At 40.0% G+C, this 13,815-nt stretch overlaps 2 protein-coding genes across 2 annotated transcripts; both read left to right on the top strand.

The window, feature by feature from the left end:
• Positions 1-3,350: 3,350 nt before the first annotated feature.
• On the top strand, positions 3,351-11,668 carry LOC127533907 (von Willebrand factor A domain-containing protein 1-like). Its single transcript, XM_051947852.1, has 2 exons — positions 3,351-3,740; positions 10,972-11,668. Exons 1-2 carry the CDS (start codon positions 3,659-3,661, stop codon positions 11,547-11,549), a joined length of 660 nt encoding a protein of 219 aa, XP_051803812.1. The 5' UTR covers positions 3,351-3,658; the 3' UTR covers positions 11,550-11,668.
• Positions 11,601-12,750, top strand: LOC110951059 (von Willebrand factor A domain-containing protein 1; the record flags this gene model as incomplete). The annotated part of the gene is given in 6 exon segments (XM_051948681.1): positions 11,601-11,949; positions 12,448-12,482; positions 12,484-12,547; positions 12,550-12,648; positions 12,651-12,680; positions 12,683-12,750. Coding segments are annotated over 6 exon segments (630 nt in total), but the record flags the coding sequence as incomplete, so codon positions are not given.
• Between the last annotated feature and the right edge of the window lie 1,065 nt (positions 12,751-13,815).

Here is a 13,815-nt window from a genome sequence, read left to right as displayed (position 1 = left end):
TGCTAAACTGTGTTTCAAGTGAACTTTTATAGTTGCCAATTTTTTTTCTCCATGTGGAGTCATGATGCAGTTGGTCTAATTGGAACTCACAAGTGTTCTGTGATCACAGGTTTTCTAACTTTAGTGTCACAGATAACAGGTGTGCCCACTTTTATTGCACAAAGTTTCCTTTTTGAACCTGTGTTTGCAATATGGACTTTCTAAAGTATTTATTTTGGATTGTCTGTTAGACAGAATATTTATCACCTTAGAAATGTTTCAAGACGTCATGCAATTTTAAATCCTTTGAAATTAAGTGATAGTGCAAATGCTCAAACCCAGAGAAATCAATAATAAGTAATAATATTACTTAACAACACATTTCATTTTGGTCCCGTGCTTGTTAGCATTCGGTGACCATAAGTTGCTCTATTACGAGATATTGGACATATATGTTAGACATATATCATAATATTCTTGTTACTTATGGATAAAATACAGTATTGTGCCAAAATAATCAAAATTTACAATGCAGTTAGTGCAGTAACCACAAGTAATAACTCAAACAATGTAGTGGAATAAAAAGAAAAATGATTTCCTTCCTTCTACCACAGTGCTTGAGAAAATGTTACAGACTTAGTTATTATTCTCCACTTCTAATTGCAAAGTATACAGTGGGAGTGTCAGTAGTTTTCCAGGTATTTTGTCAAAAAATGTAAATATTAGACAGACTGAAATTTAGATGAGGGAAGCACAAATGTTTCTAATAATGTCTTTGCAGTCTGTCTGGTAGATATCTGAATGTGGACCTGAGACATGGACCTGCTAATTGATTGAGTGTCATGCTGCTAACATTAGGAACAGAAGGCTGTATCTTGATCATATTTGCTTTATCTGAAACATGAAACATATGTATAAAACAAAAAACTTCAGATCTGGATAAATGTAGTTTGAAGTTTTCTTCCACTAAACAAAAAGCTCAGGTTTTAATATGAAAAATCTATGACACCAGACTGAAAATAGCTAAAAATATTAGAAAATTCTTAAGGAAACCAAAACGTCAGATTGATGTCCAACGGCACATTAGATATTATTTTCAAATTAAGGCACTGCAAGCCTGTGCATGATTGTGTGTGTGGATGTGTAATTGTTCAGTTTAATTAGAGAGTCTGGTGGCTTCAGGGACGTTGAGCAAAGCTGGATTTAGAGCTTCATACGTCGTGGCCTTGCACAGATGTTAAACGTGAAATGTGTGAGGAGGAGAACCAAAGATATTTTAGAAAACAGTAACTTATGACAAAATCTCAACAGAACATGATAAGAATAATTAGACATTTTTTAGCCATTAATTAAAGGTGCAGTCTGTGGCTCTAGTGAAAGATCATTGATGTTTAGATAGTTAGCATATAAAAATAGTTAACATGTGGCAGATTTAGCACACTTATCACTCCCACTGCTCTCTTTCCCACATGTGTAAATATGCACAAGAATACACATTTTGTTTTACATTTACAGAGCCAGCACTGTGTAATTTTAGACCATAGATAAAAGATAGAAGCAGACCTTTGGGTCTGAAAAGCAAAGCCAACATGGTGTTAGGTTAATAGGTGGGTAGGTAAACTAACCCTAACCCTTAAACTTGCATTATGTCTAACAGCCAACAGGGGGTGACTTCTCTGGTTGCAAAAATTGTATAGAAGTTTAAGAGAAAATGACCCTACTTTTCCCTTAATTTATTACTTCAGTGAGGCTTTTTCACATTCACTGATGGTCTCAACCACTGGTTTCACATCTACTTCAATACAAAATGATGCTCAGTCTGCACATTATGGTTCCATTTAGAGTAAAATAGACAATAACAGCTAACAAACAGCTACCTTGTGATTGGTGCGCCAGGTGTCCTTTTTTTTTAGTTCTTAGTCAGATCCACTCCTAGCTCATCACATTCAGTTTTAAAGAACAAGATTTTCTGAATCTTCAGAACCATAGAACACAAACCAATGGATAACATCAATGCTACATTTATTTGTTTAAATGTCTCTGGTCTGTGGTGTGGTATTTCTTCACCACACACAGAATGGACAGCTGGCAGAACGTGAGGAAGCATTCAGTGAAAACAATGTACTGGTTTTGGATCACTTCTTAACATATCTCTGTATATCAGTTGTGTTCTTTAATCTGTACAAAAGTGCAATACAATTTAAGGAGAGTCATGTACAAGACTATTTCTGGACTAAGTCAGGGACGCTGTTTCTCCCTGTTTACTGTCTTTGTTCTAAGCTGAGTTAATCTGCATCTGGCAGCAGCTTCATATTTCATAAACAGACCTCAGAGTTGTGTCAAGCTTCCCATCAGACTCTCAGCAAGAAAGTAAATGCAGGTATTTCCAAAAATGTCAAGCGATTCTTTCAAGATACAAGTTACAAAATGCTCCCAATATCATAAGGTAACAAACCATTAACATGCAGACATTCTTTTTACATATGTGAACAGGCCTAAATTTCTTCACCTGCACTGCCCACTGTTAAGAGATACCAGTAAGAAAAAACATTTTGCATCACAAAAGGCAGAATCAAACTATGCCCTCTTTAAAACACAATCTCTCTCCCATCTGTCACCATCTGAAAATGAATTACAGCCTGAATTCACCAACTCTGATTATCCACATTATTTAAACTGCAGTAACTGAAGCTTCATCTTGGCAGCGGGCTCATGCAGGGCACTCTCATCTCAAGAGGCAGCTTTCAGTCAGTGGCGTCCATTTATTAAGCCTTTTATCTTTATCTGGTCTCTGTCACACACACACAGAATGAGAGAGAGAGAAACATGGGTCCTATTGTGCAGTAATAATAAGTCTGAATGGCCTGTACTCGATCCAAGTTATCTTTCTGCTAAGTGTCAGCTGTGGTATTTACTGTAATCCTGCCTAATGGACCAGCTGAATGGCTTTCTTTGCTGCTCCTTAATCCAGATGGGTGTATTACTGTATGTCTGTCTCCCAAAGTGGGGTTTTAGTTTTGGGGGTCAGTTTGGGGAGGGGGCTTCAAGTTCAAGGGTGCTCCCACAGAAAATGGAAATCAAATCCTCCAGCAGATAAAATGTGCAGGGAAAACAAATGAGATCATTCTTTCTTGCAGGCACAGATATGATGAGAGTTTGTTGGGTTCCATAGGACACACACTGACTTTTACGTTATTGCTATATGGTCTATGTGCTTATAGAAATAAATGTGATGACCTCTCGATTGGAGAAATTACAGTGCAAGTGGAGGCACGCAGGCATTAGAGAACATCTGTCTTTAAGGATAAATCAAAGTTCATTAAAAAAAAAAAAAACCTGACCATGACTTTATTTCCTGGATCTGCAGCTGGAGGAGGAGTAATCCAGACTAGAAAGTAAACTGTGCAGTCGTGAATCCGTTTAGACAAGTGGGTGAGAAGTTAGGATTCCTTAAAGGAAATAAGTGCACCGTGTCAATAGCGCCGTGCTGGATGAGGGCGCATGACGCAGGTGTTGGCTCAAGTAAAGTTACCAGACGAGTGAACCTCAGCCGAGAAAAAACTGCACAATTTGTGAGCTGAGCGATGGGAACCTGTGTGCCACGATCCGGTGTGGTTTATTTCACCTGCCCGGCCCGTTTCTAGTCAAACTGGTGGTTTTTTAATGCTGCCTGGGAAGGATGAAGAGCTTTTTACTTCGCTGCGTTTTTCTCTGGGCGACGCTGCAGCGGAGTTGCATGCAAATTTCTGTACCTGCTGCAGGTGAGTTGATAACTTGTGCTACAGCACAGATAAGAAACAGAAGGCGAGAAGATAAGGAGCCGAATAAGACCTAAAGAGCACAAAAATATAATACACAAGTGAAAATATCGCGAACTCATTCTGCAGTATTCAGATTAGAAAATTGTGAGTTTTTGAATGGAGTCTGGTCTAAAAGATAAAACATCAGGAACAAGGAGATTTTTCTTCCTGACAAAGAGCAGGTATTCAAAGAACGCTGCTGTTGATGAGGGATTTGTTAGTTGGTTTTACAGTCATTGAAGTAGGAACAGGCCAGGGGTCGTTTCAACATGCAGCCCGTGGTGAGCAAGCTGTTCTCCCAGGTAGCTGATGTTTGGTGGTTTATTGCATAAGAGTGCTTCATTACTTTTAATTCAGGAGGTTGTAAAGGGTGTGCCTTTTTATGCTGATGATGCTATTAGCTGCAGTAATCATAATGTCTGTACATAGTGATCCAGGCTGCAGTAGGAAATGTCACTGTGAAGAAACAGATGCTTTATTCCTTCTTACTGGATGACACCTCTACAGCACGTTTACTGAAGAACTGTATCTCACTAGAGCTTCTACATGAAGTTTCACGTTTCCACTTCACATGTGAGAGAGAATATGACACAGTGTAATATATCAAAGGACCCAACTAAAAACAAAAATAATTAAAACTACAAGATTAAAAATCACCTACATATAAATGCAATCTTACATTTCTATGTATTATAATAGCTAATTTTCTGCATAATTTATGCAGAAAAACACCATAGTCGAAGTGTAGCTGCTGATACCACTTTTTACACAAAGAAGAGTTCAAATGCAGACCAGTTACTTGTAATGAAGTATTTTTAAACTTAAAGAATCTGAATACTTCTTTCACAGGTGCAGCTGATCTCAGTTTTTTTTTCAGATGTTTAATTTGGAAAAAACTGTGAAGGCAGCTGTAACTGGACTGAAGTTGTTATTGTTACTTCTTATGGAACAAACTATTAAAGTGTATTAAATGTGACAAGCTATGGAAAATGTCATACTTTCCATATTATGACACCACTTGATACTACTGCCAAATTGGGCCTGGACCAGTTTTAAGAAAAATATGGAAGTAAACAGTGTGTCCCTCAGCTCTGGTTTGCTCTAAAACATATCAGCTGCATTTAAGTGCAGCTGTAATGTCCAGCATTTTATTATTGCCTTTGAGGCCATGGCAGCTGGGGGACAGAAGAAAATGTCAAAACTGTTGCAGCAGAGGTTGACATATTCCAACTCTTAAAGTTGTAAAAGCTCTGGATCAGGATCTACATTTTATATAACACAGCTGACAGCATCCCAGTGCCTGCTCCTCACCCTGTTCTACCAAGCTCCCTCAGTAATCCGTTACAGTCCCTGTGCTGTTTTCTTACATTGAAAGATGCTCCTGCAGAGCCTTGAAAGGCATCAAGTGTCTGACCTTTAATTATAAAGAGGATGAAGTTCCCCCTTTAAACACAGAACAACTTGTTGTGCTTCGACATGGTTTCGAGCCAGCAGGTGTGTTTCCTTTCTGCTGTGCTTTAGAAGCTTCTAGATCGAGGTTGTCTGCTGCCAATGACCTCCACCAAGCAAGTCTGAATTTAGACCAGAGAAGGCATCCAACAGGTTGATCAAAAACAGGAAATTAATAATTAGGTGAGAAATATGAAACTAAAGATAGTGGTACAAGTACACAATTTGCACACAGCGAATTAGTCATGTAGTCATGATGGGTTTAAAGTCCCTCTCTGGTCAATGATTTAACACCTAAAGACTAATCTGTGCATCAGAGTTTCATATTTGGAATATTTCTGTCATGAAAAGAATCTCTGCCTTGCATAAAATGGCAGAGATGTAACTGTACAATGTTGCTTCTTCTAGAATCTACAGATCTGTGAACCACAGCAGCTCACCTGTGACTCAAAACTGCAAAACTATTCCATACTACACAGTGGAAAGCTATAATATTGGACTAATTGTCAATGCTGGTAAATATTCTATCCATCAGCTAATTGTAAAGATACAGAAAATTCCATCCTGCAAGATGACAGGATTGGTTGCTTCAGCTTGTTACATATGAAACCCCACAGAGTGTGAATCTGTGTTTTTAGGACGACTTCAGTTTCAAAGTGGAATTGCTCATCAACTGACTTCATATTTCACTCATGATGTGTCTTCAAGCATATGAAAAAGAAAATATATCTATATTAACAATGGAAAAAAAACAACTTGATTTTCACCCAGTATTTTTAAAGAACGAAACAGAACCAAGAGGTCTTGAAACAAGAATTCCACATTTTCTTAAAATATGCTTATTCATGTGTTTGAGAATCTATGCAAAAGGCTTCAGATCATGAAATATGAAACTTCAGGCAGCAGGTAGTTAGCCTTAGCCTAGCTTAGCTAGACTGTATTCCCGTTATAAGGGATATACGGGAATACGGTCTAGCCCTCCTCCACTGACACATTTTGACAGGTTTTCAAGCTCCGAGCAGATCAGACCGAACCAATCAGAGCACCAGAGGCGGGAGTTAACGATGCGTCATCTTCAGGGCCGAGTTGGCGACCGCAACAGAGCGAGGTTTCTCTCGTGCGCTTTCCTCTGTTTTGCACGGCCTGAATTTGTCCTTAAAACCTCAACAAGAAGCAGCTCTTAAAGCTTTTCTTTTTAAAAGTATGTATTTTTAATTCCGGCAGGCTGTACGATAGAATGCGTAATGCTGCCCTCCACTGTTGAAAGGGAGAGCTTAGATTTTCCTCAGGACCCCTGTACGGGCATTTGGGCACTTTTTGGGGGCGGCATGGCTCAGTGGGTAGAGTGGCCGTCTTGTAACTGCAAGGTTGCCGGTTCGATCCTCGGCCCGTCGAGCTAATGTCGAGGTGTCCCTGAGCAAGACACCTAACCCCTAATTGCTCCTGATGGGTTGTGGTTAGCACCTTGCATGGCAGCTCCCACCATCAGTGTGTGAATGGGTAAATGTGACATATCATCATGTAAAAGCACTATATAAATACAACCATTTACCATTTAAAAAACTAAAATTGAGTATATTTAGCTTTTCCCTAAGTAATGCAGTTAAACTGATGCTGTTCATGTACATTTGCTCTCGATGTAAAGGCCAACAGAAGCTTCGTTCTTAACTTGCTTAATCCCAAAACCCGCCAGTGAGTTTGAAATTCATGTTATGTAGGACTTGATGTTCCTGTCTGAGCTAAAAGTTTTGATGTTTCATTAAACTCTCTGTATTCTATGTGCCATTTAAGATTCTTCTAAAGTTAAACCATTTGCACTAATCAGAATTTGTTAAAAACCGCACAACCGAGAAGCCATTAGTGACTCAACTGTAACCAAAAGTGACATGACAAAGATGTAGGAAGTTTTTTTGATGAACTGCAGGCTGTGTTTACAGAGAACAGATGGAGACAAATTCAAAATGTAATTAGTAAAATATCTTTAGCATATAGTAGCAGCGTTAGTGACAGCTGTGGATAGTTGGGAAAATGCTCTACATGTTGATTCCAGGTGTTTTTTAAAAAATAAATAATGAAAAAAAATCCAGCTTTTGTTTCTTTATGATTTATGTCATTTTAACTGTGCTGTACAGGACCAGAAACATTTTTGAGTTTTCTCTTTATGACTTTATGTTGCTGTTAAAAATGAGTCCACAGTGAGGAAAAATGTTACAGGAGCTACAAAGAAATGCCTACAAACTGCTTGGGGTTTCAAGGGTTAACGATGACTTTGACATAGAGAACAGTTGACCACAGCTAATTAAAAGTAAATAGTTAAACTTATTATCTGTGTTAGAGATCCCTGCTGAACCCACATGGAATGTATGGAATTTTTAATTAATCTGCGGCCTCTGTTTTCTGCTGGAAAACCTGTAAACGTTTAAAAGGAAGCAGAGCAGCGTACAGTTAATGTGTAAAATGTTTTAGATTATCAAGAGTTCAGAAGTCGCCTTCATTTATTCTGATTTAACTTGGATTGGATCGTCGACCATCTGCGTGTTTGATGTCAGCGCATGTTGATGGCGCTGTCTGTAATCTTCACAGGAAGCATTAACATATTTTTCATTCATCTGTCCTGCACTGCAGCGTGGCATATGGCCTTGGCACAGCTTGAAGCCAATTAAGTGGCAGATGACGTGCACAAATCTCGCTCACATACGCTTCTCTCATTCACATGCGCTTTTCTTCTGAGGAATGCAAAGGTAGAACAGTCTCCATCAACAACTCCAGTCCAACCAACTCCCCTCATCTTTCCGTGTTGTTTCCCTCTCTGCCACCATGTGTATGTATAAATTCCTGCAGATGTTTCACTTGGTTGAAGCATCTCTTCTTGTTATCTCTACATTACCAGTGTTTCATTAGGGTGCTGTCTGACGCCTCTTTGCCTGATTTTGCTCATCTACTATAGGCCTGTTTATTTTCCTGCTACTTTATTCTCTGCCTCCCTATAAAAGTTTAATGATTATGCCCCATTACTCCAGTAAATTAATGGCTGTGTGTTCTTCAGTAGAGCTGAAAATGCAAGAGAGAGAAGTGTGAATGACATGGAAGAAGATAATAACGCAGTTGTGTGCATTGTGTAGGTCCAATTAGGAATGCTTTGTGTTGAATGCCTTCTTGTGAGAGATGTACATTTATTCTGTTCTTCTGTACAAATTATTCCAACATACATTGGAATAATTTGTTCCGATAGACTAATAGACTAATCAGTCTGTTGGTTATTTGTAATAGGTAATAGTGTAAAACCAATATTTTATCAACTCTTCCTCCTGAAACTGCAGGTTTCCAAGTGGAGCAGGTAACAGATCTTTTTTCGATGGCGCTTGAAGGCAGGATTGATTTGTTTCATTAAAATTATTCCAGTAAGATGACTTTCTGATCACAAAATGGAGCAGAATTGCTTCTCAGAAATGATGACGTGCGAGATGGAGAAACCAGTATATGTTCATCCAAGCAGAGAGATCCCAAAGAAATAGGATGTGCGCTCTCATTTCATTTTCTCCCTGCAGTGCTCTGCTCTTTTTCCTACTGATTTATCTACAGTGTAAACCCCTGCCGGTTTCGTGTGATAAATCGACTTCTGTGACCAATTCTCCTGGTTGCTCGCTATCATAAATCCTCTCCCTTAGCTCCATTTAGAGCATTCTCAGAGCAATATTTCCTGACGTGTTGATACAGTCGGAGCAGCACAGCATATTGTTCTCAGTTATGCATGAAACAAGACACCTCCTATACCTGTTATTGCCTGTCGTTCTTTATCTTAATCCTTCCCCAAGGACGGTAACAGCGCCTGTGACAATAATAAGATCAACCTTGCCTGATCTACTTTAAATCAGTGTTGCTTTTTTATATGACTATGATATTAATATGGTAACGATGACATGATCCATCACTGTCAAAAGTCTTCAAGGATGTAGAGTGGACACCTAATAAGTTACCATGTTTTATGAAAATTCCATATTAACCGGTTATTGAAAAAATGCCTTAATTTGATGTCTTGAAGGAAGGATGCTGAAATTATTTTGAAGCTGCGATAGTCAATAAACAGACTGACGGAGTGGTTCTGGACCACTTTCATCAAGACTGAAATAACTTAATAACTATGGGATGGATTGGATTGAAATTTGGTGCATTTGTGTCCCTTAGAATGAATTGTAATAAGTTGGTGCCACCATCAAGTCAAACTTTAAATGTATTCACTACTTTACTGCATGAAGAAATTCCCATCAGTTTCATCTGTACTTCCTGTTTTAAGCTAATAAACAACTGATGGTAAAAGTATCGTATTCATTCCATTAACACTAAGTCGAAAACGGTGCTGTGCAGAGCCACTAGAATGGCATGCTATATTACCCACTGTCAGTTTATTGATATATTTAAAGGCAAAATGTGTTGCCTATTTTAGGAATTACTGTCATGCATGTCTGCAACCACCTCACAATCAACGGTAAAGCCCGTTATAGGGCTACAAACATACTCATAGAACTAGAGTTACATCCAGTAATGACTATTCTTCTGGTATGATTGGGTTTTTTTTTTTTTCCAGAACCATCTCGCTACCATACAGACGCATTTTAGCAGGGAAACCACCCCCTTATTCAACCAAGCAGTTCTGACCAACCACAACATGTTTACTCTCATTTTGTTCAATTAAAAAAATGGGTCACTGAAAAGTGTCAAAACCAGATAAAAACACCTGCTAATCTCTTTGTAAATGCTTTACTTAAAGAATGTTTGGTTTAGGTTCAGCTGTGGATTTAGTTGAAGCTCTTATAAAGACTCTTACAGACTGTAGGGATGAAACCTACTTTAAAGAGCTCTGAAAACATGCAATGCAAACAGCTGAACATTGCAAAACTGACTCCTGCAGCCAAAAGAAAGAAACTATAGGCTGGATTTCTCAACTAGGTGAGTGTCCTGAGTCTGTTCCAGATTTCAATCAATTCAGGGTTGCAAAAAGAGATTTTTATATTGTATATGAGTCAATACTCCTGCATGGTGTTACTATTTGGCTTTGAGTAATTTAAACAGTCAATAAACATTATGAGTAATCAGCCACCTCTATAAAAACTGACTTATTTGTATGGGGATTTTCACTGTCTTTCAGTTCATAGTTTGTTTTTTTACAATATGCAGCTTTACTAATTTGGTTTCTCTCACTGCTGTCACGGGTGATGTTTCAAGATGCAGTAAATGGACGCAGTTAGCAAGTAGCTGCTAATAATAATGGAACATTTAGCAGCCAAAAAAATAAATATTTTCTTCAGGAAATAGGGCAAGACAAAAGTAGAGTTAAAGGAGAACAAATATTGCACTTACATTTATCAGATAGAGAGAAATACACCTCCTGTCGAACATTTTGAGACACTTTCTCATTCAAATAAATTAGAACCCGTCTCAAAACTTTTGACAGGGGGTGTACATCTCCAACTGAAAGATAATGTCACTCTCTTTTGTTGGATGTGTAATTAAAAAACTGATGATTTGTACAAACGTGCTTATTTTATACATCCAGCTCTGGTTAAAAGCATCCACTAAATTAATAAATGTAAATATTTGGTAATTGAGTCTTACATATGAAGCTTTTTTCTACTGCTTAAAAAATCCGTCACTCCAGGTTTGAAAGCTGCATAATGGCAGATAAACAACAATACCTCAATCCTCATATTAACAGTACCGTTTTGTTTTTCCTCCTTTTGTGCAGTGTTGAACTGCTGTGAAGGGGACATTCTTCTGTTGCTGGACTCTTCAGGAAGTGTAGCAAACTATGAGTTCTCACGCCTGTTGCTGTTCGCCGCTGAGCTGCTTCGCCCCTTTTCACTGGGACGTGGGCATGTAAGAGTGGCGCTGCTGCAGGTGGGCACCGAGCCTCACCTGGAGTTCAGCCTGGACGTCCACAGCAGTCAGGAAAGTCTGCAGAAAGCCCTGCGGAGCGTCGTCCAGCTGCAGGGAGACACCAACACCGAGGCGGCTCTCAGAGTGACCCAGCGGCTCCTGACAAAGACAGAGGACAATGTGCCAAAGGTCCTGCTGTGGCTGACTGATGGAGTGCAGCCTGGAGACGTGGACGAGCCGATGTCAGAGCTGAAGGCGCAGGGGGTTTCAGTGTTAGTGGTGTCCACAGTACATGGCAACTTCCAGGTCTTACAGCGTGTCGTGACGCCTCCTCTGAAGTCTCATCTGTACTCTGTGGACATGGACAGCATCGACATCATCACAGAGGACCTGAGGAGGCCATCATCAGTATGTGTGTGTGTTTGGAGTACGAGGTTAGCATTTTAGAATCCCCATGGAAAATATGAAACTATTATCTTTAGACGTTAAAAGCAGTTTTCAATTACAGAATTATTCCCTTCATTTCTGATAAATTATCTCCCCTCTCTCTCTCCTCTTTTTGTGTTATCCATAGAAATTATTCGTGCAGAACGGCTGCGTGTTGTTCACTTGACTTCCCACAGTGCTGTGCTGCAGTGGCGTCCTGTTTTGAGTGCAGACAGCGGTTACTATGAGCTCTGGTATAGCTCCAAAACCGACCGAGAGATCAGACGCACTTTATCAGGCGACTCCAGTAAGGTAGAGCTGACCAACCTGCAGCCTGAAACTACCTACACAGCTTCTCTTCGCCCAGAGACCAACCTTGGGCTGTTTAACACGCTCTCTGTAAACTTCACCACACTTCCTGGTAAGAAGATACAAAGGGGTTTTAAAGGAGATAACGGGATGGGTTTTTATAATCCTGTAATGCTCTAAAAGAAAGAAAAATAGGCAAAGAACTAGGTAGAAGTAGACGACTTAATCAGCTCACCAGAAGGTTCCATTCAGACAAGCAGCTTTTGATTATTTCACACCATCTTACTCATGGAATAGTCAATATTCAGATTCCCAGTGTTCTAAAACTGGCGCCCATTCATTCAACAGGCTGAGCACTTGTCAAGAGGATTGTTGATTTTCTTCAGCACAGTTTTAAGCCATTTGGGGAGCTTTTAACTGCAACATGAGGACGCCTGTGTGCTGATTTACAGTTTGTAATAACACAACCCCTGACTTACACAGCTTGCTCAGCCAGCTACAGCACACAGGGGTGTTTTTCATTTGAAATTAGTTTCAAACAGGTGGTGTGTTCGCAGCATTAGCTTCATCCTGGCGGTCATCATTTCACTAGTGTCATTTCTTCCCCCAGACGTTTTAAGCCCGGCAGTCGTCTCCTTGTCAGAATTCCGGCCCCCGTCAGATCCGTGTCAGCTGGGTCCCCTGCCAGCCGACTCGGGTGCAAAGATACACAGTGAGTACGGAGCTATTCCAAGCGGACGTGTCCACACTGTGACTTTACACAGCCAGAAAAACTCTACTCTACTGACCGGACTGGAGCCAAACACTCAGTACTGGTCACAGTTAGCGCTCTGCATGTGGACGGAAAGAAAGAGCCATGTCTGTGAGGGCGTGCATCAGGAAGGTGCTGTCACACTGATATTTTAATGGATTTGTGCATGAGTTGTGTCTTTTAGCGTCCAAGTATTTTTGTTATCTTTTAGTTCAAAACGCTGCATTTGTTCTGTTTTGTTTAAAAGTTGACATTTAGAAGCTGCCACTTTAGGAGTCGTCTTTTGGAATTCATTCCTTACATATTGACACTGGATCTACTTCACTTAAGTCTTTGCCTCATTTCCACAATGTTTTCACTGCAGCAGCTCTGCCTGCCCTGACTGACCTTCAGCTGCCCCGTGGAGCGACAGGAGGTAGAGGAGCTGCACGTACGTGGAAAGCCTATCAGGAAGGGTTGAAAGGCTACTGGGTCACCTGGGAGACAGACACTTCCACAGATCATCCTCAAAGCCCCAATTTCCACCGTCTACCTCCTCCTACTTCCCGGTTCAACACGACTCGCCCACCCTGCACCAAACGGTCGAGTGTGTGTGTCCCCGATCTACAGCTGGGGACGAGAGACGGATATGCTGCACTGCAAAAACTCACACAGGTTGCTGAGCGAAACATTTTCATGTACTTTTTCCCTAATTCCTGCAATTGTGTTCAGACATAGTAGGTTGGTGCATTACATGAAGCGTAATTTCCCGTTTCTCTGTCCGTCTCTTTGACAGATTCCAGCCGGTGGGATTAACAACCAGACTCTACAACGATCAGGCAGCTGGGAGCAAGAAATTGGGTGAAAATCGAGCATTTCAGTGCTGGACTTGAAAGATAACTGGTGCAGGGACTGAATATGACTTTTTTAAGTGAACTTGAAAATGCACTATAGAGACTAAAAAATGTTGTATCAACATAACACCACCCAACAATGGCCAAGCAAATACCTGCATAATTAGTATTTTGTCTCCACCCAATTGTAATTATCATCAGCGCTGAGGTAAAGTTGTCAGACTTAGTCAGGAATATGCAGAAAAGTAACATACACAGTCAGTACGAGGAGCTACGTTACTGCGTGTAGTGTAGTGTAGATGTATTTAAAATTGTATTTCTTCATGTCATATCCTGTGTTTCCCTGCTTGGTTGTAATGGTTTTAGATTTAAATCAAAAAACGGCACCATTTAT

This window comes from Acanthochromis polyacanthus, chromosome 5, assembly GCF_021347895.1.
Source record: "Acanthochromis polyacanthus isolate Apoly-LR-REF ecotype Palm Island chromosome 5, KAUST_Apoly_ChrSc, whole genome shotgun sequence".
Classification (NCBI taxonomy): Eukaryota; Metazoa; Chordata; class Actinopteri; family Pomacentridae; genus Acanthochromis; species Acanthochromis polyacanthus.
Note: the sequence above shows the minus strand (reverse complement) of the source record. Positions and strands in the feature narration are given on the sequence as shown.